The sequence below is a fragment of the Dreissena polymorpha genome, chromosome 12 (genome assembly GCF_020536995.1).
Source record: "Dreissena polymorpha isolate Duluth1 chromosome 12, UMN_Dpol_1.0, whole genome shotgun sequence".
Lineage (NCBI taxonomy): Eukaryota > Metazoa > Mollusca > Bivalvia > Myida > Dreissenidae > Dreissena > Dreissena polymorpha.
This window is the reverse complement of record NC_068366.1, coordinates 49106237-49134084: the sequence shown is the minus strand read 5'-3', so window position 1 is coordinate 49134084 and position 27848 is coordinate 49106237. Positions and strand designations below refer to the sequence as shown.

Here is a 27848-nt window from a genome sequence, read left to right as displayed (position 1 = left end):
GTGTAAGATAGATATTACTCAAATCAACATGTTTTAAACCGTGTATTGCATGTGTTTAATATAAAAAAAGTATCATCAAGTGGAAAATGACATTGGGACATTTTTACTCTCATTTCTCAGATTCAGACATCTGAACATGAGCAATGTATAACAATTAAAAAATTCCACCTCCTATGATTGGTGTTAAATATCTTAAACCGTGGATGTAAATTCATTTTTATTTATTAGAAGAAATATACATGATACTAAAATACAACGAAATAAGAAATGATTACCACAAGATTGTTTCTGACAATGTCGTCCTTTATGTAGACCATAATTTGTTTGAGATCAAATTTACAAGAGTCTTATCTGGCCAATCTTTGTTTGTTTCTCAGTTTTTCCTTTATTTAAGTCCCGGCAAATACTAACAATCAATTTCAAGTTCATGTTATGCATGTTTGGAAAATATTTGAAGAAATAAGCATGAATGTTTACCTAAACATTTTGACCACTTTATGAACTCCATGTCAATATGAAACTGGGTGGTGAATGCTACTCATGTCTGCAGTTCTAGTTGATTTAGTGAGTCATCTTACTGAACTAACCATATTTATGTAATAATCATTGGTACGAAAATCAAGGGTACAAAGTCGAAGGTAACTGTAAGGCTAGTGTACAATGAAGGATTGCAAACATCAATCTTTTTAACTTTTAAACCTTGCGGGTGACAATTAGCCTTAAAAACGATAAGAATATAGCCGGTTTAAATCCCAATGCTTCATACTTCGACCGAAGTAAGGCGTTTCTAATGTATTTCCATTATTTTGTATTTCTTACTGATTGTTACGAGAATAACTTGGCTTATATTGTTTTGGGAGTTTCAATAATACTGCATTAAACACAACACGAACGACTATAAGATTTAATGAATTTGAGTGTTGATAGTTTGTTATAGCTAGCTGCATTTATAAATAAACGACCACTAAATGTGTCCACTATTTCGACAAAGATTATTTATTTGAATCTGTAATAAACTAGTACTAATCACACTCAAAATATTTTTTCGTATTATAATATCATGATTATAGTATATATCTTAAATTGTTCTGCTGTCTTCAGATAAATCTAAAATAAGACAAGAAAACACATATAATACGCCTTTCCCGCGTGTTATATTATCTGGTAGATAACGGGAAATGCAAGCAATATATAAATGGTAAGATGAAAATGGTAACGGCCTCTCAAGTCTGATCAAAGCGTTCCCGTGCCAAGCTCTGCTAATTTAGGATACTTGGAATTGCATATCAGATACCTACTTACTGTTCAATTGAAAAAAAAAGGTTTACACGCATTTCTTAAGCAACAAGTTATTGCAAAATATTAAGAGTAATGTATTTGCATTATTGCAAGTGTTTTACGTCATCAACACATATCACAAGTAAAAAGTACTTACCAGCACAGACAGTCGTGTTCAACACAAACAGTGGGTATTTTATTATGCTTATTTGCAACGTTAGTGGTACAAGCTCTTGTTCATAATACTTAAACGACTGTAAGTTGTTAAACGAAACACAAACATCACAATTCAGTGAAATGATTTCCTTAGCCTAATTTAACCAACGTCTACTTGAACTTGAACAATCCCTATCCTCACATAAATTTCATGAAGCATAATTACGGTCGGTAAGAATCGAAGTCTTATATTTAAATCGCTTCTCTGTGTTGATTTGATACTTTTGAGACTATCGCATTTGTTGCCAGAATGAAAGTAATTATGTCATTAATGTTGCTTAACCGGAAATATTCCCAAAACAAAAATACTGGATCTACAAAAATAATCCTTAAATAAAATACTAACAAACTCACTCTTTCCGGAAGAATGCACGTTGGGTGATCCGATAAATCTAGTGTTATTTCATTTTATATCTTCTATATAAATATAATTATTCACACTGTGCATTATGACGTAGTTACGTCACGGAAAATATACAATAATATACTGATTTTCCTCGTTAACCGTTCATTTTCGGCATCATTCGGTTCTACCGATTAGTGGCATTATTAAACGGACAGAGAGGTCAAATAATTAATGTGTTACCTAATTAAAACGTAGATTATAGCTATAACAAAACATAAGGCCACATATTGTGACATGTTGAACATTTTCATCACACAGGAAAGGATCGTATTGATAAGTTCTCAACAGGGCTGAGTCATGGACCAATCGGCAACGTTCTTTCGAAATTGAATGCCAAACTGAATGTCAGCTCTGAGCACGATACCGACAGTTGTAATCCAACACTCCATGACGTACTACATGAGTACATTCATGATTTTGTACAAACAGTGTACAACACAGATAATGAAACAGAATTACAAGTAAATATGTGTAAATTAACGGTTTGCATGTAATGTCTATCGTACGTTCTCGTATTAAACATTATTTCTATTTAAACATTTTTACTTTGTATTGAACATAACGTCCATGTTATGAATTATGTTATATTTACAGATTGTGTGCCGTGAGGTTTTGCTGACAACGATTAGTTTTTGTGCTGAAAAAGATGGAACACTTGATCTGATTCGGCACATTGTTTGTGTCCGTCTTGCGTACGAAAACTTATCAATTCAACTCACAGACTTTCGACGCATAAATCAGATCTGGCCAGGTTGTAGTGAAAAGTTAGAGAAAGAACGTCAAAAACAAAATTTCAAAGACGACGCAATTGTAAGTTTGTATCTTTTTGTTTAACGTCATCAAAGACGATGATATTGTAGGTAATTAATGTATTTTTGATTTATTAAAAAACATACGTTTAGCTTTAGTTTCTGAACCCCACACAGGTTAATAATTTATATCAATTCAAAATCAAATATGAAGAATGTGTTCATGCGTGTGTGCAAACTGTAAACAAACATATTTGGTTAAGGTGAGCCACTTAAACTTGTACGTGGTATGTTTACTAATGTTAACCGTATCAGTAATATTATACTACATCTGACGGACTGATGTTGTGATCTTGTTTAGATATTTTCAGCGCTGTGCTTCTTAATTGAAGATTTGAATCCAAGTCCACAAGACTTGACAACTAATGGCTCACAACGTCTATGGTTGGGTAAGGTTTACAAATACCGCCCTGTTGTAGAAACTATTCTTAACGGAGAAGATATTGCGCAATGCGGAAATGACGCCGTTAATCAAATAAGGTATGTATAAAATAAATGTAGAACAACAGTCATATAATAAACACAATTCACATGAACAACTGTTATGTACTAATTCAATGCAAAGTAAACCCTCAACATCAGTTACGTTTTGAAAACATGCTTGTGCACATGTATATGTATCCGAAGGCTGGTGAGTTTCATTGAGTCAATCAATATCTTATTATTGTATATTTCGTTGTTATCAAAATTTTGTTCAATGATACGTTCGGTAAAACGACTGAAGTAAATCCAAAACACTTCACTTTCGAATAATATTCAGTTACTGTTCAGTCAGCCATATTATATTAATTCGAGCTTAGCCTGTCTACAGGGTTTATAATGTTAAGTAAGATTCACGCTTAGCATGTACTATTCGCCCGTTGAATACCACAACTTATTATATGGCCAACTATTAAAAAGAAGTTAATTATGTTCCTTCAAAATTAAGACCAACCGCGTTAAAAATCGCAAATTCGTGAATATGTTTATCTTCGAAAATTCCGTTGACCACATAATTTATAAATAGACATGTCATACATGGTTTTAACGTTCGCTAGAGTTTTATATTTTTATTCCAGATAATTGTACAATATACTGCTGAGTGTGACTTGCATACAAGTGCATGCACATACCTAAACAACCATTTCAATGAGAAAAAAACTTGTCACATCATATTTTTGCTAATTTTACTTAATATTTACCTTTTTATGTCAGGTCGATGTGGAGCCGGGTCACGGTACTGAAATTGTTTCTAGAGAATGTGTGCACGCAGGAGGACGAGAGAAATATTACTATCAAGCACTGTCGTCCTCTTTGGGCGGTAATTATTATTGGAAATTTCGATAACATAGCAAATTAGAATAGACTATAATATAGTATTTTAATTTGATAATACAACTTGTATATTGCCTCATTTATTACAAAAACAAACGAGTAAAAGTATGTCATCCTAGAGGCATTATCAGTTCTTCAACCGCATCGTTTGTATATTTCATGATAATATATTATATTATAAGCATTCAACTCGGTGATATTATGCATATGTCTCAAGCTTTAGTTTGAAAATAACTTGTTCACCCACCAATGTAAACTTTCCTTAGCAGGAATTGCTTAGGCTGATCTGTTTTGATCATATAGTATGTGCCCGGCGTCGTGGGTCGTGCGGTGTGCGTTGTCAACTTTTAGCTTATAACCCCTTTTTTCCCCGTTTTTTGTTTATAATTGTGTTCATTTAAGAAGCAATATTTATGACTCAATCCTGATAAAACTATCCCAAAATGTTATTTTGATAAATGTTTATTTGATAATGATCACGTTTATGATTGAATTAGATAAAACTAGGTCATAATGTTTATGTTGGCCATGTCCTAAATTGACGGAATGTTGGAACAAGTGAGGCTAAACACCAGTTCACTTTGTAAAAGATAAACACGATGAACACTTTGCATGCATCATTTTTGACTCAACCTAGATTAAATAAAATCATATATATTTAGACCGATTTTGAAAATCGGTCAATTGGTTTTAAAACTGGGTCACCTGGTCTTCTTTGATAAATCTTTTAAATAATCCAAAAGCCACAGATGTTATGTTGATGTCGTGAAAAAATCGTGATAAAAGTTATTCACTGCCTTTAATTTACTATATATAGGTCACGTGCGAATTTTGGTTAGCTTTTTTCGAAAACTAGTTGACAAGGTCAAAGCAAAACCTCATAGCAATTTGAATACGTATGACTGTACTGTTATTGCAGAGTTTTATGTCATATATTGTATCGCTATTCCAAACTAAAAACTGTGTAATTTGAAGTGAACAACTAGGTAACGAGGTCAAATCTTCGACAAGTGTTGTATTACATTAACTCAGGCGATCGTTTTATAGCCATCGCATTTCATATATTGATTGTAGTAAAATACTATAGTCGTTTTTATATCGTTTCAATGCATGTTAAGAGACGATATGGGTTTTATAAATGTGTCAATATACAGTATTAAGTTAGTAAATGAAACTTCAGTTGCTTAAAGATGACGTCAATATGAAAGAAAAAAAGGCGTTTTCGGCAGTGGAAAAATTCTTACAAACGTGCAACAAGACCGCTGTGAAGGAAAGTAATGGGTATGTATAGTATGAATTCGTAAATTCATTGTGTTACTTCATATGCATTCTCACAATTAACCGTTATTATGTTGCACCGTTACCGCATCATTATAGCTTACAACGGTCTCAACGAATTCGAATTGTCGGTGTGCAACTGAATGCACATACGTAAACGCGCGCTCGTGCGGACGTACACTCTTAAAGACACACCAACACACATTCTTGCTCACACACACACACATGCGCGCACACGCACACACACATTAATCATATGCTATGCCAAAGATAAGCAAGTTGAATCGCGTTGTGGTTAAGTCACATTCACCATCTGATTGATGATCTGACCTGTTCATACGCAAGAACTCGTGAAGATTCTAACATAATAGTTTTGAGGTCGGTGTTAACAACACATCCATTTGCCTATTGCGTCAAGCGGCCGAAGCGTCCAATACTTTTTTAGAGTGGATATATTCGGAATTATGTTTAGTAGTAGTATTTTCAGTAATAATGTATAATAATTATATATTAAACAATATTTCAACTTTAAAAACATTAATTATTGATGCGAATGATAATTGCATTCATTTACATTGTAGTTCGGAAGCGAAATGTTGTCGTTGTGAACATGTGTTAAAAAGTCCACCCATAACTGTACCATGTTCTAATAAAGACATCTTATGTCACACATGCTGCACCGAAATGAAAGCGCTAAAAGAACACCAATGTCCAAACTGTGATGAACCGTTTTCAAACGATTGGGAACCTGTGGAGGATAAGGACAGAAAGTAAATCTTATAACATTTATAGCTCACCAATGAAAACATGAAATACATTTTGTTTTTAAATTGTAAATCAATACTCGAATTTTGCATAAATAATTCATTAAGTTTCGTGGTTTTATATGATTCAGAATCGGGAACGAAAAGCTGGAGAATTATCAAAAGCGTTGCAATACCTTCTTTCTGGAAATTGTTGCAAAACTTTGCTTTGCGGATGACACACCGCCGTCAGAAGAAGTTCTTGAAATACTCCTTGGTTATGTAACATGTACTTCAATGTCTGGGAAAATTTTCACCAAGAATTTGAGTTTGTTTGACACAGGAATAGATCCCAATCCGGTATTCAGATCATTCTTGCTGCAACTTATATTGAAAACAAGGTAATACTTTTATTTAAACAAACGCATTGGAACTTAAATGTGATTAAGATAGCGGCTAACAGTTAAAACCGTGTTGTTGTTTTTTGTATAGCGAAGAACATCTTGTGTCAACGTTTTTAAGACAGCTCATAGCAAAAACTATGTTACCAACGGACACAGGTGGAGATACGAAGACTGAAATGAATATGTTGATCATACAGTGTTATGAAGTAAGTTACTCATTTAATTATTTTAAGTTAGATTTAGAAATGTATCGCTCCATTACTGGTGAACAAATTAAATAAATAAATGTTACTTCTTACATACAAAATACCTTTTATCGAGACCTGACTAGGAATCGAATACGTTGTGGATAGTTTTACCGTTTAGGTAACCGTACGAAATAATCGAAAACAGGTTTTATTCAAATAAAACTTCTCAAGAAGATGCCTTATATTACGACCTCATTTGCATATGATTTGGATTTGGTCACCGTTAACAAAATAGGAAAGCGGTTTGCTTTCAATTACTCGAGAGTTAATTGAACTATAGTCATATGACTTCATACGTAGATACCTTATATCAAGACCTTTTCGTGATGCTGCATAGTGGAGATATCATTTTTCTCGAGGTTGAGAGCGGTAACTCCTATTTAATAAATGATTATTTTTCAACGGCACTTTAATTTGTTGGCACTCCTGTGTAGTTTATTGCATTGATTTTAAATAAAAATATAAAACTATTGTTCATTAATATTAATGATGAACCATTGTAGTATACCATACGTCGATGACAAAGATGACGGTCAAATGTTAAACAATATGGATTTAAATATTTCCTAGTACTGAATGAGTTTTAAATACCTCGATAGAAATGGTAATAGTCGCAAAACACAGGTCAAACACATCAAGATCTATATGGTAAAGCTCATATTATGAGGTCAAGACTAACAAACAAGTATCACTTTATGTTTTTTATATATTAAAACACAAATTTATTGTATGCACATTTTACGTTCTCATCCCTGTTATATATGCGGGAACATTATCAGAGCTCGATATTTCATTAATATTTTATCCTTTTGAGCTCGACCGAACGTGCAAGGCAAATACGGCAGACTAATTCTTATTGGGTTGCAAATGTTTGTGTTTAGCTACATGTTTTATTATATTAAACTATATGATATATATAGTATTTGGCACGAGCTGTCATATCAAACCATATTTTATTAAACGAGTTCAGGAATTGTGTTAGTAAGCGAGCTTTTGGCGAGTTTACTAACGAATTTCCTGGACGAGTTTACTAAAATATGGTATGATATGACAACGAGTGTCAGATCTTTTTTATCATATGCTTTTAAATGAGCAAATCAAATAAATATGTACGCAAACATAATGATAAATCCCGAATGTTGTTTACATTTCGTGACGTCGTTTGACGTTGCAACGTCATTTCAGCAAAATAACAAAATGCGATTGGTCAATCGAACGAAAATAAGCCAATGAAAATGCTTAAAAAGTATATTACACATGTGTAAGATAAAAATATTCGTCATGGTTATATTACATGAGAAACAGGGCATGGCATGTGATAAATTAGTATATATAACTAATGTTTTCTATTTAAAGGATACCATTTGCCACACGCTTGCGCAAAGTTCTACGGCTGGACATATAAGACAAACAACGGAAAACGCATTGGCAGTTTTACACGAAGAGTCTAATGTGGTGGAACTGTTGATAACAATCGCACGTATACGATCACTTCTGTCCTTCACAGTACCATGTCTTGTGAAGCTTGCAAAGAATAATGCCAATATGCAATCATTGTCAAATGAAGAGCACATACGTTTAACGTCCGCACAAGAACTGTGCGAACAGAAAGCGTCAAGGTGGCCAAAGTAAGTCGTAGTTTTGGTATGGCTTTTGTAAACTGATCGAACATTCTATTGATGATGTCATTGTTTCACAGGAGCATATCATATGGATGCTTGACCTTTACACCCGTTAGTTCATTTTCATTGTTATTAAAGGATGACTTACTAGATTATGTTGATAGCCTAAAAAACGTTAATTTATATAAATTCGGGGCTCAGACGAATGAGAAGTGATAGTAAATAACTAATTATCGCTATTTATTAAGATTTTACAAACGCATGTAATGAACATTATCAAAGCCAACTGAAAATGGGGAAAAGTAAGCAATTTATAAATGCTATAGAAATACATTTTAGGAAACAGTAGATAATATGTCTATATTTAGAACACAATTTGACAGCATCAAAGCTTTCCGTATTATATGTGTTTTAGCGCTTTTTGAAGTCATAAAACAATTGTACTATGACATGTCTATTTGCTCACAGACAGTAGTATAGAATGCTTCAAGTGTGTTTTAAATCGTCTATATCGGTGTATGCTTCACCAACACATCTCTCAATACATCACATTTTAACACGATACTGTAATCGATTGAAACATATGATATTTTACAAATATCGTTGCAGAGTGTATCTTGTAAAACTCCTATATCGAAGATACGGCATGGATGTGTTCCAAAGTCTCGTAAAGTCGCCAAATCCAATAGTCAACTGGATAGCGTTTGACGATACAAACCGTGAGGTAATTTTGCTTACTGATATACCTAACATTAAACAGACGTTGTTATTCGTGCTGACGGTATGCTGTCATTCGCATTTTTTACAGTTTCATAATGAAAATGTGGTTTGTTTTACACTGATCCAAAAATAATGGTAAGATACACTAAACAAAGTATATTCAAATCGAGCAATTATTTAAAGAAGGGGCTAGTCATACCTTGCGGTTCAATGGTCTTATAGCATAAATCAATTTTTATTTTATTTTATGTAATGCTATATTAATATAAATTAAATTATAACACACTTTGATTTAATAATCGTAATTTTTTATTCATTTATTTAAATATTAAATTAATGGTGAATTAATCTATTTTAGGAACAGATCCCTGATAGATATATTGTATGCGGTAATAATTACATACGTTTGAGAGAAATTATAGCAAAAGTGGCTCTTGGAGAAGAGGTGAAGATATTGCAATCTACATTGGAGGTATGTAATCTTTCTGTAAGCCTATTATCGAAATCGTGAATAATTTGAATTTTTAGGCGTTGTCCATGTGTTTCATGTCATACATATTATTTGATTACAAATGACCGGATACATGGTTATTGTTATTGTTATGTAAGGAACTACGCGGTCGAGACGAGGACTACGAACGATACTTGCTTTTAGCATTTCACAGAGAAGTGACATGCGGCATGATTCAGAAGACATGGAGTGGAAAACCCGAGGTATTTGATAAAATATGTGACTCTTACTGAACCACACAAAACATATATTATGTACCAGTGTGTATGTAACTAGATGAGTAACGTGTATTCCATGTATTGGGTCTAGCTAGCAAGGCATTGAAAAGCATACTGATAAAAACAATTATGCATTTTTCTGGAAAGACAGTGTGCGATACCTTTTACTGATTGCGCATTTGTGAATGAAAAATTATGAACAACATTTGTTGCAAATAAGCAGTTGGTATTTGCATAATGCAAAATGATGATTGCGAATTTTTTACCCCAAATTAAAAATGATAAATGATTGCAACCCATTAAATGACCGATGTTTTTTGTAAGCTGAAAGATAGTTGATATCGGCCTAATTCAAATTACTAACTGATTAGTTAAATGAAGTTAAATGAATAGCCATTTGAATGCAGAATTTATCACTTGTTAACGAGCAACTGTCATTTAAAGATGGGCACGAAACATCAGCTATATTTGTCCAAAACTACTTTGCTCATTAAATAGATCGTTGATGAATGTACTATGATCATTGTAATAGCTTACTATACATGCCACAACGTATCAATAGTATGTAATGTATTGTGAAATTGCGTAATTCGACATTGTTTGGAATAAACTTAATAGTGTCACACATTTGAACGCGCATACTTGCTTATTGTACATGAACGTACATATGGTGTTCTTAAATTATTATTTCAGTCATTGGAGAAACTAAACGAGCTTATGCAAAGAACAGTAGCAGACAAGGTTGCATTCTAGTCTTTTATGTGACTTTTTTAAGTAGCGAATGATTATGTTAATTTTTCGAAATGATACTTAACAATTACTAGGCGATTTTTACGCATCCATAATATTATTTTGTTTATGATATGTTTTAAAAATGTTATTATGTACTTTTATCCACAGGAATTGTTTGGCAAAATGCTTCATAACAAACTCCAACCAGGCTTTCTTGTAATGGTTACTGATACAGATTTGTCAAATCAAGGATTGCGTTGTTTATTGGTGCATTTCAAGATCGTCATGTCTGCAGCTGACAAAAACCGAATGGGAAACATTTTGGACCCATTAATTAAAATGATAACTGGGGATCCGATTATACACGTATGATATGTTCTTTTCTATTAGTATCACCATTGAACACACGTTCAATATATAATTTATGAAATTAGGCTGTATTTACCTTTCAAACAGAAACTACAATACAATTTATGAAGCCATGTCATTCAAATTTGGAGACAATAACTTTAAAACGTACGAAATAAGACATCATATAAGAATACATATGTGAATTCATGCTTTTTTCAGAACATGATGTTCCCTACAATGCCCCAAGACGACCTTGGGGAAATTCAGCAAGCTATTTCAGCAAGTCGTGGAGAACACGAAAACCCAACATTGTATCGTACGTACAGCCTTGCTTGGTATTTGTAATACATTGACTCAGCTCACATCTACATGATACATTTAATACATTACACAAATTCGATATTTCCTGTTTCTTTCAGGTTGTCCAAACGGACATCCTTATGTAATTGAAGACGTAAGTAACTTTTCTTTTTTAATTAAGCGTTGTTTCAAGTTCTCTTGCTGTTATTCTTGTTTCATTTTTGGTTTTCTAACGGTATCATCTGTATCGCTTTAAATCTTTGTTTGGTAAACGTTTTTTGCGTGTTTGTCTTGTATATAACTTGTGTTATTCCCTCGCATTAAATATGTATATTTTTACTTCAATTTATTTATAACATATTTAGTTATTCAATTCTAAGTAAAAGTGTTTTTTTAATATTGTGCAATGATTGATATATTGCACTATTACACATACCATTATTCAATACCAAACACGAATTACGGGCATAACATCAGTAATTATAAGGTAATTTCTTGAAATGTTTATACACTTCACAACTGTTTCATTTTAAGTCAGTACTTTAACTCAGCTCAACTCAACTCAGTTTGATAAGTAAATAAAGGCCGTGTGCCCAAACTTCACAGTGATTGTCACAAAAGATAACACGTGTTTGTAGTTGCGAATACATCATCTTAATTATAAAATATATCAATGTATTCCATTGTGTTCATGTTACATTTAAAATATATCAGCTTATTAAATTTTGTTCAAAAGATGATACACATACAAACATAATTTTAATAGGGTGTCATTACCTGTTTAGCTCATTAGATTATAAAAGTCATGTACAATATTTCCACCCGTATACCAGTTATATAGAAATACTCTACGGACAACGTCATATTTACTGCATTGAAAAAAACAACAAATGTTATTCACAATCAATAATAAATACATTATTCTCGTTCAAACAAAAACAAAATACAAATTCTCAAATTATATGCAACATGCATCTGCCTACCATCTTCAATATTCAATTTGTGATCGGAGTACCTAAACTTGGCAAAGACTTCCTGATATTTAGCGGAATTTCCAACTGCAAATACCTTTCGGTGTTAAGTAGAGATTTATAGTTTTTATTTCGTAACAAAGTCGTGCGATTATTTTAGCCGTACATTAAATAAGGCCGAAAGGGAATTCTCTCAAACTCATAAAACTGTTCTGATGTTAGAATGCTTCAGGTAAAAAAACAACATTCGAACATGTTAATTTATATTGCACTTGGAAAAACTTATTGAAACATTAAAACTGTGTTTTTAAGGTAGTTTTATAAGCATCTCATTGATCCAGTCATATCAGAGCAAATAACAGTAGTTGTCAAGGTTGAAAATCTTTTATTTAATTGTCATAAATAGAAGCTCTAATATCACTTATCATTATTAAATTTACATAAGTGTGCTCACCATGCTTTCTATGTAACAACGGTTACATTTTAGTTAAATATTTGTTAACGTTGTTTAATCTAAATAAGTATTGCCTTATTCTGTTTAAAGTGTGGAAGGGCTGCGAGAGTCGGAACATGTCGATTTTGTGGCGAGAAAACTGGAGGTGCTGTTTACGATACACCATTACCAGGGAATGTCAAATATACAGGGTATACATAATCTGATAATGCATATGAATGTAATGTCATGTTTTTATCGGTATAATTAAATAAATACATGATTGTTTATTGGTGTTGTGTTTTGTGCATGTACAGTCTGGACACAACGCAACGAGGACATATCCTTGGCGAAGCGAATGTCGATGATGTTCGAGCCATATACCCCGAGAGAGATCTTGGCTCCCTGCCATGTGCTATTCTCAGGCTTCTTGTCCATATGGCCATGTTTCTTGGCCCTGTTGATGAGGTAAAAGTTACCTAGTCAAGTAAATACTCGTCAGCATAACTATTTTAATATTTATGTGAACAGTTTAAAATAATCTTGTTTGGGTTTTGAAATGGAAAGTTGTGTAGTTATTTATCCGGAGTCGATTAAAATAATCTGTAATAAATTTTGAAAAGGTTAAAGACGGCATCTTGTGCCCGATATGTACGTGGTTTATGCCCTATTTTCTGAAGCTGGTCACTTTTGGTGTTCATTTAGAATGCATACTGGCTAGCAAAATATATAACAACACTCTACGAATAAATATATGCCTTAATGTGTCGATGTGTTTCGCGCCTTAACAAGGATCGAATGTGAAAAACTCAGAATTAGAATTCAAAGATCAGTTTGATTGTGCGGGTAATAGTTGGCCGTGGATGAGAAGAATTTAACAGTTACATTCTAAGCATGTTTGTTTTAATGAGACGACATGCTATTAATAAACACAAGGTATTAAGGTCAAATCACGGTCATGGTCATGGAAATCAAATATCGATCTTTTCGCTGCTCCGGAATATAACTTTGATAAAGATAGACGCATATTTCAAATATACTCGGATCAAGTGTTTCATTGAAACAGCGTTTGACATTTATGAAAGAGGTATATAGGTGAATGGTCAAGGATGACTATGGACGAACTGAATTAATTTCCCAATAAGGCACCGTACAGCACGGAGAAAATAGTATAAGGTTACAAATACACTCGAACGTTTACATTTCAAAACTGGAACTTGTCCGTGTTAAATCAAGCTATTAATTAGCGTAAAATAATATATTTTATCTTGTTGTGCTAGTGAAAGCCACCGTAACTTAGCGATGTCATTGCAAATGTCGTACCTGGAAGCATCCATTAGTTTCTGCACTGACTTTGGTATATACATTATATAACTATAAGGTATAGGGCGCAAATGTGACGCATACATATCGAGACATAAGGAGGCACGCAGCGTGATATCTTATTTGCAGATTCAAACCGTCATCAAGCCAGATGTCGATAAAGAACGTGTTCCTGAATTCTTACTAGGCCATATTCGCGAGAACTTGATCAGCTTGCACAGGGCGATGGAGCGCAGTTCTGATGATATTATGTTATTCATGCACCAAATCATAGAACACATTGCGTTTAAAGCAGGTAAAATCCAGTAAATAATTTGTATAATGGGTTTAATGCCTTCCGTTGAATGTGCGTTTTTAAAAAGAAAAACTTCTAATGCTTTTGAGAGCAATGGAAAGTTATAAATAGCTCGGAACGGCATGCTTACAATCGCTTCTCTGATTATTGACGAAGTTTGACATGCGATGTAAACTAAGTCATGCTGTTTAATCGAATAAACACCTGTTACGGTTACACATCCAATTAGAACATAAGAACGATACAATTCGATGACTTTCGACATATTTCAATAGTGTTGTTTTTAAATGTGTACTTCAGTATTGAACTAAGTATATATGTGTGTGTGTGTGTGTGTGTGTGTGTGTGTGTGTGTGTGTGTGTGTGTGTGTGTGTGTGTGTGTGTGCGTGCGTGCGAGGGTGCGTGCGTGCGTGCGTGCGTGCCTGCGTGCCTGCGTGCGTGCGTGTGTGTGTGTACAAATATGGCAAGTGATATTGTAAATATCATTAATGTTTTTCAACACAACCGTATTATGAGGCTGTTGTATGCATTTGATGCATTTATTTTATTTTTATTTGTTCTGATAATCATAAAAGCAACTTGCTAATACTCGTAGATGATCGTCGCAAATTACTTATTACAGTTTCAACTAAGACAAGGCGAACACATAGCAGAAGCAAGTAATACACAACTGTAAACGATTCTTTACAAATGTTATTTATCTTGAATAATGCTTTAAATTGATCGATTATTTGTAGGAACCCAGGTGCCGAGTGAAATAACTTCACTTGAGTCTAAAAGCGATCGAAAAATATGGGAGAGAGAATTTGCCTTGTCTATTCTGCAAGACATAATATCGGTAGACATGTCATTATATGAAATCAGTAATATTTGATAAAGAAATACACCAAATTATTAACTGATTGAAATAAAATAATCGTAAATAATTCATTTGTTGTATTTACGTTAATGTCGATATAAGAGTAGTAAATGATCTTAAAGTATTGTGTGTTTACTATTCTAAAGCATGCGGATGACCTTCTGGAAAACTTCAATAATGTATTAGCGACCGACGAACGTTTTGGTAAATATATGATTTTTGTCTGTTTTACATATTAAATTAACATCATGTGATTATGTGTATTCTTATATCTGTCTTATATCAAATTTAAAATAATAGTTTGTACTTTAATTCCACATACGTATTAGCAATGAAAATAGAACATTATTGCGGTAAGAGAATTATTTAATGTACCATATGTGTGCTTAATAATCGAATGTAATGTTTGATACGAAATTATAATATATGCAAAAAAGTGCCCCATACACAAAATGTATCATACCACTACATATCTATTTCCCTTTTATAAAAGGGACTGATATATGTGTTTCTATCACTTCAACCGGGTTAATATGAGGCAATGTTTGGAGGTAGGTCGTTTCATTCGTTCGGAATCAATTATAAAGTCAACATTTTGTAGCAAACACATATTTAACAATTGTTAAACTCAAGTGCTCATGACGTCATGACTAAGATGTCAAACGGTATGCAAAATTTTCTTCCCCATCTAAATTCAAGCGTCGTAGCGATTTTATTTCATCATTCCTTTTGAAATGAGTACGTAGTGATATGATTAACACAAACATTATATACTGTCCTAACGATTTTTAACATATCAGGCTTGGCACAAATAAAATAACGGCTCGACAACCCTCATCATTATAATATTCTGAGTCTAAACTAATATATAACACGACGGTAATTACCTGTTATTCTCAATATACTGTTAAATTAGATTTGTGAAATATCATGTACATGAACTGACAATGACACCCGTAATGTTCAAAACGTGTCATGAAATTTAAAGTCAGCGTCTTAAATTAGCTCGTTGCCATGCTATCAGAAGGAAATACTAAGAAGACATGTACACAAAAGTATGTTTATATTGAATATTTGATAAGTTATATTGACAAAAACAACCCATTATAATAATAATGCAGACGTCAAGCTAGATTCGTTTTAGCATATACTGTAATTTATTTTGTTTTCATCAAATATTTGACGCTTAATCATGCTTCTTGGTCATAATTATTGAACATTCTTTTGATTTTGATTTAAATGATCAGGCGCTGATCCTTTGATGGCTCTCATCTATGAAACTGGCAGTATCAAAGAATCCGAACATCCTGAAAGTTTAATAAACAATCCCATGGTTTGGAGGTACCGCACTCAGATTTCTGTTCAGCACATTCGTCGGGAACTCGAAGCAACTGGACTTCAGGGTGAAAGGCCTCCTCGTGTACTCCATCGCTTTATTAGAGAGGTTTGCATTTGAAACTAATTAATAGAAATTAAAAACAACGTTTGTTTTTGAATTTAACAACTGCAAACATGGTCGATTATATGATAGTGTGCGACTTGCTAATTTACCGACCGTTTCATGTTGTTTTTCATTATGCAAAAAATGTCAATATTAATCTCATTCAATTATGCGTCATTTATATTACCATAGTAATTCCCAATTAAATGATTACCCCAAAAATGTTCACATGTTTAATGAAGAGAATGAAATGAGTTTCACTCATTTTTCAGTTATTACTGTTACAAGGTGTGAGCAGTAGGTTTTTATGATTTTCATATAGACCTTTAACTTATGTTGTAAGACTATTGTACGACATTTACTATTGTTACAGTGCACGATTTATAAAAAATAATCTAAGTAATTTAATAGTTTATTTTTAGGGAATAATGCATTTGTTGTCAAGTCTCTTTTCTCGTGTTGATTCCCAATGATAGTATAAATCCTTCTTTGGCTGAATAGCATCTGTCTTTAGTTTTTTAATTGGATACTAAATTAAACATGTATACGTTACACATATAATGTCAATGTAAATTACATATTTAGCGTCCTATTTGCATCGAAACATTAAAAACACGCTCCAAAGATTCGTCTGTCAAATTACGTACATGAAGGATCTTACACCATGAGTCGTTTTAAGATTTAACGGCTTTACAACCCTTGAGTTGTCTAATTTAAATTCATTTCTTTTTGGTTTCTTTTCATTCAGGACCACCTACTTCGTGCGATTCGGTTCTTGCCCAATATAATGAATATGCAACGAATAATTCTTCACAAGTTCCAAAAGAAACTGGATAAATCAGAAGCAAATGTCATTAGCATAAAATCAGTAAAGAAAGGTATTCACGGTGTACACAAGTTGATTTCACCCGTGTTATATTGCGTTCGACTGTTTGTGTAACTGTTAATCGTTTACAATAATAAGAATTACACCGTCGATTATCAGTGTCTCTTCAACTCCTATGACAATTACACACCTATACACGTTATGTGTTGCAGAATCATATGCTGGGCCTAATACGTGCAAATGGATAAACGAATTTTCATTGGTGTGGGAAATCTGCAGACAATCACTTGAACAATACGGTATGATTATGTTCATTGTTTTTGGAAAAAGCTTATAAGCAGTATTAATATCTATAAATAATTAGTTTTAAATTATAGAATTCAAGGACATGTATTCGGTTTGTCTACGTTATTCAAGCCGCGCATTAAGTAATGATTTTAATTTCGTTTACGTTAGCCCAATGATGTCGTGGCTTTGTTCCTATTTTGTCTCAGCAAATTATAGAGGTTAATCGGTCTAGGCTAGAAATCGATATTAAGAAAAATATGTCAGAAGATGTAATGCTATCTTGGCATGACAAAGTTGCGCAAAATAAATTCGTGTTCTATAGTCACAAAACTTAAGTGAAACGGAATGCACGCACATTCTCTATATTGATCACTGTTCGGTCATAAATAAATCATTATGACTGAAAACGAATATTTGATTTATATTTTCAGCGTGCCCTTCGGAATTCGGTTTACTGACAGTTCCACAGGGGTTTTGTACACGACAAATAAATGATGACATGCCAATGTCAGTACTTTTACCATCAACGACTGGTCCTGGATTGTGCTCTTACATAATGCTGGATTTCTTTTTTCGAAAACAGAACGACTTTTTGGACAACTACATGAGAGAATCTGGCAGGTAGATGAATTCAACGTGTGTTCGGTAGTTCATCAGGGAATAATGAACACGTTCATGTTAAGTTTAAAGTGTATTTGATTCACAAACTTAAATGTAGTTAAGCATACCATATTTTATTCTTTGTAGACGCCGCGACACAATGCAAAGTATAAAACCAATGGCCGTCACATCCGCCCATTTGATCAGTTACGACCACGAGAATGACCTGATGCCCTTGATATTGGCCAACTGTCATTACTCTTTCGAGATGGGCGTAGGTACCAAAATTGAGTATGACTTTATTGGCATGGAGAGACAACTTATAGACAGGCTTCTGTACTCCAAGTCAAGGATATACATTCACCAATACTTGGAGGTACTTCAAACCTTTTAATTTATAACAAATATATTGTTTGATCGTGTAGCTTCCATTAATGAAACAATCAAGATATCCGATATGTATGCTTTTGGTCGCTATTACATTATCCCTAGATGTTTAATAAACACTTATCAGAACGACAAAGACACACCTACAAATGCTGGACATACAGAGTGTTTGATGGTGCTTGGTGAAGCTAACGTTAGCAAAGTAATGGTTAGTAAGCATCAGGTACCAGAATAGGTTTAGTCCCTGAACCAGCTTTCGAATTACCACTTAAAGACAATACACAGAGAAACACCGCATCCTTTATAGTTCACACGCAATTCAGCTCACTAAAAAGAGATCAGAACAGTAACGCAAAGAAGAAAGCCCTAATGCTAAACATTCTCGGAGAAATTCACGCGAAGGAGGAATGGATACGAGTATACTCTAAAGGGTCAGCACCAGAAAGAGTCAATAGAACGTCAGCTGTAACGTTTGTGCAATACCCAGACGCACAATTGTAGGAAGTGGCGAAATCAACGGGCCAACAAAGATCTAAGATACAAGCCCTGTTGCAATATGCAAACACTTTCAGTAGACATATATTCATTGACCGTCTTCCTGACAGAGGCTTTGTTAGTCTTTGTCAATAACACTAAACGGCCTACCATACAGGAGTACTAGAAAGCATCAGGTTCTATGGCATGGTACTCAAGTATATCTCGTACCACTGCGGAATACACGTAAATAATAAATTTTCCGAATTTGATAGCCATAGAACAGGCTTTACAAATATCCATGCCAGAAGGGTAATATCTTTCAATTGCGATCAGGACATAACAGACGTAACAACATCTCATATACAAGAGATTCCATCTTGTGCCGTCCTCAAAGTTCTATTGTGGAGAAGACGAACAGAGAGCTAAATAAATACTAAAAAATGATCACCAACTACTGTTATAGAAGGTATTTCAAGAGCCAGTGGGCCTGCAAAAAAAGCTGTATTCCCAGCGAGAATCTCTCAGAAAGCAATCCGATTCACCATTGCCTCGGGAGAGCACTTGCAGCGGTGATCGAGATGAGAAGGAGGAGGAGAAGAAGAAGAAAATATACGAAGAAGAAGACGAAGAATAAGATGATTATGATAAAGAAGAACAAATCGATGTTTATTGACCAATACGCCAATACTGTGAATACTTTTAAATATACTTTGCTCAGATGTTGGAATGTTGCGTTGTTAAAGGATATTTAGAATATTTATTGTCTATAAGAAGATCAGAGAATTCAATGTATAACAAAGCTTATTTAGACTGCAAGATACACACTTTACGACGGGTTCTGTGAACAGAAATGTATAATTTTGTTGAATGTTGTCCTAACATCGAAAACCTTAACGTTCTACTCATTGTGCATTTTAAACTAAAAAAACAATATCTCAAAAAGAAATAATAACATCTAAACAATAAATATTATCCCATTAGTTTAATAACAAAAAGCGCCCGTTGTAGCTAAGACTGCATTTGTTTTTAAACATATACATCATTAGCGTGACATAAATTATAGCAAACAATTTAACTCCCGAAACTGTATCCACGGTGCCTAACCAATACGGATAACACTGGAAACATTTGTCCTTTTCCGGATAATACGCGAAACGGCAACGGATCATATCGGAAAATAAACAAGGTAAAATGCAGGATGCGCATAGTATTGGAAGTGAAATTGTCCACAAAATCGCGTTAAAATGCCAAATACTATTGCTCACGGAACATTATGGTATTTCAGCTAATGGTTTACTTCAAAATTCGTTATGTAAATAAAACATTTTATCAAAACGAACGAAAACAAATGAACCATGCCTACTTCGTAGTCATGGAATAGTTTAAAAAAATTACTGAAGAGAAAAATAACATATAATACTACTACTTTACATTGTTGTTATAATCATTCAGAATGAAATTGTAGGAAAATACTGGCAACTTCAAACACGTGAGTATTTCCGTTTTAAAAGGATCGCATATTGATTTCACGGGCACCTGCATAACACACGAAACCACAAAATACTGTAAAACCATGAAATTTCGTGTGGTACGAATTTTCGTGGATTTCGTTGTTCCGCTGAACCACGAATTCAAGTACCAACGATTATTTTTACATTTTTAATCCGAAATCGGTTCTTTCCGACTGTCATTTCCGACATTCTCTATTGTTTTCGATTATCTGAGATATTTGACTGAGATATGCTAGGAAATACAATATGTTGTTTTCTTGATAAGTGTTTGGGTAATAATACTTTTTAAATCAAGCACACTTTCATGCTTCAGTGCACATAAACCTCAAGCTATGCTGTCAACACATAGGCAAATTATTCTTCGTTATTACTCTGGTTGTTTTAAGAAAAGTTTAATTATTATGACTGTCAATCTTCCACGAAAATTTGAAATCCACGAAATTACGTGTCAAGGAGTTAGTTTTTTTTTTATTAAACCACGAAATTTCATACCGACGAATTTCTATACATTTACAGTACTGGCACCGGATAATGTCCGGAAACACAACACTGTATAATACACAAAATCGATTGATACATGTACAGATTATTACGTGCTTTTCAGCATGTTTTATTAACATCATGTTCACATCGTATGTTTAACGTTTAATATAGTACTTGAAGTTGGTGACGAATTTTGAACTACCGGTATGGTATGGCTGCAATTTCCAGTTATGTGCTTGTAACTGAAAGATATTCATAACGACATGCGTATATAGGTTTCTAGATTGTGGGAGACAAAAAACGTACCGTTATCATTAAACGCAGATATTTGTTACGCGTATTATTTCTTGTAAGAAAAGCTTATGATCTTAACTTCAAGGTAATGCGCAAAAGACATCAAAGCACCCATGAAATGTCATTTCACTAGTACCATATGTCGTATATTTAAATTCCAATTAACCGCTAGATATTTACATTTTACTTTGATTTTTAGGAGATGGCTGCATTAATGTAATTTGTTTGGGTGTATTTTTCTTTGTTTACAGAAATCATGCATTTGATTCACCTTTGAAGCGCGGAAAACGGTAAACCGAATGAAGTCGCAAGGGGCTGTTTGCCAATTAGATGCCACTACAACTGTGATGAATCGAAGATTCTGCCGCCAACCACTCGTCTAGGCATAACATTGCAGGACAATAGGATAGCGTAAATTTTATTCTGTCAACCTAAAAAGAGACATTGAAGCTAACTTAATTAGGTTGAGTCAGTGTTCGAACCTGCAACTACCACATTAGGTGACCAAACTGTTCAACACGGAATAGAACGAACTATGTTTGACACTATAATAAATAATTTTATTCAGTACAATGTTTTAGTTCATACATGCTTGCATGGTTTATACCAAAAGTTCATTACTTTACAAACACGTCAAGAATGTGTCTTTTAAAGTAAAAGACACACAATTTCAACATATTTTGCACAAATCAAACTCAATAATGTTAAACTTTACCTCAAATCATAGACTTTCACTATTTTCATAAGAGTGATAAATGATTCGGTCTTTCCACATGCACATAATCAATTAATATTTCCAAACACTATTGAACTACCTGTAAATCTCTATAATTTCAGTAACATTGGCATTGACATACTTCAACAAAATTTATAGACAATAACAAAACACAACAAAAATGATAATTATGTTTTTGGTATCTACAACAAACCTTAAATTTTGATGCAAAAAATATTTCACAAGCTAAAGCAAATATTACAAATATGTGGCTTACAACATATCGTCTGAAGCCAGTTTTTGTCCTATATTTGTTGTCACATATTTTGCACTGATATAATTATTATTGTCGACAACAATTTCAACTGAACATTCTACATGTAAACAGCTAGCTATCTAATGGTTGCTTGGTGGCTTCATGATTGTTGCAGTTCACCTCAAACAATAAATTATCCATTTCAGACTCAACATTGTATCTGTCTTAATTACTAGGGGGGAAACAGTAACAGATAAAAACACACAACTCTCCTGCTTCTCTTCAGTCTCTGCAGTTTCAAACCCGAAAAAAACATCGGTCGGTCGTGACATTCATGAAATTATCATAATTATAGCAATTGACATGTGCTAGTGTTCCGACGTCATGGGTTTGAGCCTATCAACTGGCACTTTTCCTCCGTGGTTACTTAACACATGTCATGGACATAGCAGTTAATCAAAGCAGGATAAATTGTTCCAATAAAGTTTTAAGTTAATGATACTCAGAAATTGTACAATTAGTCAGTCCACTGCTATATCCAATCCAAAAAATATTGAACAGTAGCCAAAAGTCCATTGAATTAACTTATCAACTGAGACTATACTTACCATATTATATCTCGAACTTCAAATACAGATGTTAGGGCACTGAAGTCTGAAACAAAAAGAATACAGTAATGAGTGAATTATGAAATGAAAACTTGTGTATGTTAAACATACATCGTGTAAAAATAAAAGAGATACTAGCTCTAAATGTTGATAATGAATTAATCCAAAAATTACAAATACCTAACTATGTGTGCATTTGAAGAGTGCAATTGTAAACAAGGGAAGTATAACGATTTGGGAAGTATCTCTTAATCTAAACCGTAGGTTACACACAACTTATTTCCCCTAATATTAAATATAATAATTATAATTATAATCCCCCAAAAGTAAACAAAAATGGTTAAAAAAGACTAATTATACAACAATCATATTTTACAATTAACACTGCATAACTGGTCTTAAAACTTTCTTTTTCAAATTGTTATCGAATCGTGTATATACATTTTATATTTAAACAATCAACGGTTTCTTATATCTTATAAATTTTATTGCTGAATCGGTCGTTCAACAAAAGCACGCGTTCTACATCAGATTTTTTAAGAACCAATACCTTGTGTAGCCTTAAGTGCCTAGTTTTAATAACCTTTTTTCAGTGTCGGGTCAATACATTTTTCATGCGTTAAGACAGTGGTCAGGGCTGAGGGACGAGAAGTAACAGACCCTTTTCATTTAACAATATAAAATCAAGAAACTCTTTAAATGATTACCATATATGATTAAACATGCTATACATGTACTTAAATTCATTAGTCTCGGCTATTATCCGGTGCCTACTTCATGCATTATCCGGTGCCAGCAATCGACACATAAAATACCTATTTTTTCTACAAACTTAACCGTAACTCATTATGTCAATGATTTAACAATAATTATGCTGCCGTTTTTATCAGGAAACTAGCTCAGAAATTTGAATTTCATTGTTAATATGAACCAATATCTGCATTTTACTTCCGTTTCCACAGGTTTTGTGCATCAACAATATAGGTTCCCACTGCATAATGACGTTTTTGTTACTGAGCACGAGTATACAATATACTGAATGAATGTCTTAGTTGCTCCGTGGAATATTGGTTTGGTGAAAAATGTTAACGTAAAAAAGAGAATATCGAAATAAAAGAACACACTTACCTTAAAACAGTCAATATATTTCTGATATGATCCGGTGCCGTTTCGGGTTTTATCCGTAAACGTTCAAATGGTTCCGATATTATCCGTATTGGTTAGGTACCGTGGTATCAGAAGAGAAACTACTTTTGTTATACAGTACTTAAGTATTAGAACATTAACTATGAACATAAAATGATTCCAACTGTGATCATCGCATGTGAAAGGTAAATTCGATTACACCAAAGGAACATTTCCATCTAATCATAACTAATCGTTACTGATAAATCTAATGATTTATGCTAAATTTAAAAATCAGATTGACCAGATGGTGTATAGAACAGAAGTCACAAACCATGCTGTTCTCGAGAGACTTGCGGAAAAAATCGTGCAGGTATTCTATCCTTCTAAATGCTATTACAAATTTACGCGATGTTTTTAATAAGTGAGAACAAATATATCAACACAGTTTTAAAGCTTATTAAAACAACACTATTTCTAAAGACAAATATCACTTATACATGTTTTCATGACATGTTTATTTTTTATTGTGTATTAAATCTTGGGTTTCCTTATGTTGTAGGTACGACTAAATAAGGCGGCACAAACTCAAATTTGTGAAGATTTGAAGTCGCTCCCAGACGTATGTAAATCGCTGGATTCTCTTGACATTGCTATCAGTTTTCTGAACAGCACTGGCGGAAAACCAAGCGAACACTTGCACACATTCATGATTACAACTCTCCAGATGGACAGTAGTATTCTAAGTAATAAGGTAACATGAAAAACACATGTTCAAAAATAAAAGTTTTATATTGTACATACTTCCAGACTTATATTATCATTTGAAAAACAGTTTAAAGCATTAAAATCGAGGTGTATTGGGTCTTTATTATATTCATTTGACAAACGTGACCATTAACCTAACTGTAATGTATGTGTATATCAATTGTTAAGTGTTGCATTTTACTCTAATCTATCAAAAAGTTTAAAAATATGGTTAAATGATATGTTGTTGCGTAATTATATGACACCTTAATGTATAAGATAAAAAATTAACACGTCAAGCGACTTGTTGCCAAAAGACAAACAAGGCGATTATGTGTTTGTCATTATGGGCGAAGTCTTATAGTTGAAAAGTAGTAATGCGATGAACTTGACAGGTTCAAGCAGGTTTTTTAATGCGTATTCGACAAACATATACGTGAGATTCCTTGCATTTTTTCTCAAGAGTTCAAATGTTAGTTTACTGTTAATAATAATAGAATTACACTTTATAAGTCGATAACTCGAGAAGTACATCAGGTTTTGATCATACAATTTTGAATACTGTGAAGCGTGCAAGACTCGCGACTGCGAAACATAGTTTATATTAGACAAAGATCGTCTGTTAAATGTTCAAAACTTATTTACCGTAAAAGTGCTGTAAATTGGAGAAGTGGCTGATGTCGGCTTGTACCTATTTGTCGGTGAAATCTAAGAACATGGTCCTATGGTCTTATAACATAGAATTTAATTAGGAATGATGTATATGGAACGCAATGACTTTCGATTATCTAAACTGGTATTGCTGGCTACTACTCGAGTATAGACAGCTATAGATTTTAGCTCAGTAGGTCAGAAATGAAGCTCACAGTAGAGTGTGACATAACATTCGCTTCCTCGCAACTATGCCAAAATACACATTGAATGAGACTTTACAGTTTACACTTTTAACACCATAGACCGATTAATGATATCAAACGATCAACGACCACCCAAGCAAGGATACTGGTTACTCTGGTCACTCGCGAAGATTGGTAAGATCCATGACGATTTAAGATCAACCTGTCAGAGGGCATTTCGCGGTTTGAAAAATGATCTAGAGAGCGCTTAATCCGCGGATAATATTAACTTGAAGGAAGAAGATTGTGAGATCAGGCGATCAAATATCAAGATCACAACAGTATGCGAAATTTATATATTATCGACCAGTATACGTTTATGTTTTACAAAACAGCTCTTGTTTATATATGTGTGTGTTATCTTGCTGCTTCACAGGCAAGCCAGTTTTGTGAACTGAAACATGCTAGGGCATTGTGGTTGCTGTTGTCGCAGCAGAAAACCAAGTTATTGATGGATTGTCTACAGAGTACGGAGGTACGTGTTATTTTTCTGATTGTGGAAAATAAGTAGCTTTAGTCGTTATGTTTTTTTTATTCAATCTTAAAATTTTGTTAACAAAGTTATGATCGAGAGTTAATATTAAATAATCGTATACGCATATACATTTTTATCAGAATAACAAGTATATGTTTATGAAAACCTTGAAAGATCGCTTTTTAGAGAAATAAACATGTGTACATCTTTATCAAAGATTTCTATCAAGATTAGTTTTTCTGAGCGTTTTGACGGAATGTTTTTATACGAACATGACGAACCTCAGGCTTATTAAAACGGTCTCGAGTCCGTTCCCTGGGCATAGAAGCAGTACTTGGTGTGTTCGTGGGAGAACGTAAAAACGCTCCCACTGTGGGAATCGAACTCGTTACCTCCCGGCCACTAGGCGGAAATCATACCCATACCACCACGGCGACCTCAAACACATTAAAACATTGTTTTGTGTTCCATAAGTTGGCCGAAACGAAGAAATATTGTGGTATCAAACTGTGCATCGTCTCCAGTAGTTATCGCTGTTAAATAGTATTTTGAGTCTTTTAAGTTTTAAAAGAACAACTTGTTTGTATCTAAACAGGTATATTTGTTTACTATAAAACACGCTACTAAAACACAATCTAACATTACGCTAGTAGTTGAACTATACATGTCAATTGTAGCCATAAAAAATTACAGTTATACCATCATTAAGCAACGCTATTTCGTTCAAGTTGACACATAAACTTATTGCAATGATTAATCTTATGGTCCACTGTTTTTCAACTAATATATCTGAATTGCGATGGAAGTATTTTTGTTTGCATTCAAATATAAATTACGACGTGTTAAGCTCCCCTGTGCATAATGTGGTCATGTTGAGGGTTTGGGGTCACCTTTTGTCCTTCGTACGTTGTCGGTCATTGGAACGTCATCTCATCCTAAAAAAGATATTATAACAAGAACTTCATATAAATCGTTCCGTTTAGGGTCCCCAGACCTCAAAATCAATTGTTAAAATAACGTCCGCCTCTTCTTTAAAGCCTCAAATAGAACGCCGCAATTTTGAAGGATTGAAGTTGTGTTGTAAAAAAGCTTTTTCGTATTGTGTTCCAATTTAGTGATGATCATGCCTTAGTGGTTAAAACTGGCCACGCATCACGATCACACGATTTATGTCGTAAATAACCTTTAAAATAGTGTGTCAAACCGCAGAAGTCAGGGTTTTAATAGTATGTGTGTAACATCGTATGATGAGCCTGTATTCAGTTTGTTCAAATAATGTCCCTGTGTTCGAAAATGGCTACGCACTAGGGGTTTCATGATCATGAAAGACTTATACATTAAATATTTCTAAAAATCTGCTCTTAACCCACAAGGGACAGAGGTTCAATATTTTGTGAGTAAAATAATATGTTGTTTGCACAGATTGTCGTGTGGTGGTCCTTTACCAAGAGTATTGAGTTCATGCTTTGGGGTCAAAACTATCACCGCGGTAGGAGTCAACATATTTATATACATCTATAAAGCAACTTAAAAGCGCTCTTCTCTGAAACCAGAGGGTCCATATCTTTCTTTTTTGTATGATACATAAGTAAGTGGTACTCTGTAATTATTGTTCAAATCATGTTTGTGGTGTCAACACTGGCCACGATCTGGCTGCCACATGGTTATATATACATATATAGTCAAT

General features: G+C 33.7%; 1 protein-coding gene across 1 annotated transcript in view; it reads left to right on the top strand.

The window, feature by feature from the left end:
• The window catches only part of LOC127852580 (E3 ubiquitin-protein ligase rnf213-alpha-like), an 85680-nt gene that overhangs the window by 29906 nt on the left and 27926 nt on the right, over positions 1-27848 (top strand). Inside the window, exons 27-47 of the mRNA XM_052386531.1 lie at positions 2159-2292; positions 2495-2710; positions 5204-5304; positions 5883-6071; positions 6197-6445; positions 8928-9042; positions 9648-9752; positions 10668-10865; positions 11070-11185; positions 12872-13022; positions 14007-14172; positions 14911-14918; positions 15179-15236; positions 16280-16476; positions 17222-17351; positions 17512-17598; positions 18019-18208; positions 18335-18563; positions 24342-24416; positions 24606-24797; positions 26063-26161. Of these exons, the coding sequence (XP_052242491.1) occupies positions 2159-2292; positions 2495-2710; positions 5204-5304; positions 5883-6071; positions 6197-6445; positions 8928-9042; positions 9648-9752; positions 10668-10865; positions 11070-11185; positions 12872-13022; positions 14007-14172; positions 14911-14918; positions 15179-15236; positions 16280-16476; positions 17222-17351; positions 17512-17598; positions 18019-18208; positions 18335-18563; positions 24342-24416; positions 24606-24797; positions 26063-26161 (3005 nt within the window). The remainder of the gene's footprint in view (positions 1-2158; positions 2293-2494; positions 2711-5203; positions 5305-5882; positions 6072-6196; positions 6446-8927; positions 9043-9647; positions 9753-10667; positions 10866-11069; positions 11186-12871; positions 13023-14006; positions 14173-14910; positions 14919-15178; positions 15237-16279; positions 16477-17221; positions 17352-17511; positions 17599-18018; positions 18209-18334; positions 18564-24341; positions 24417-24605; positions 24798-26062; positions 26162-27848) is intronic.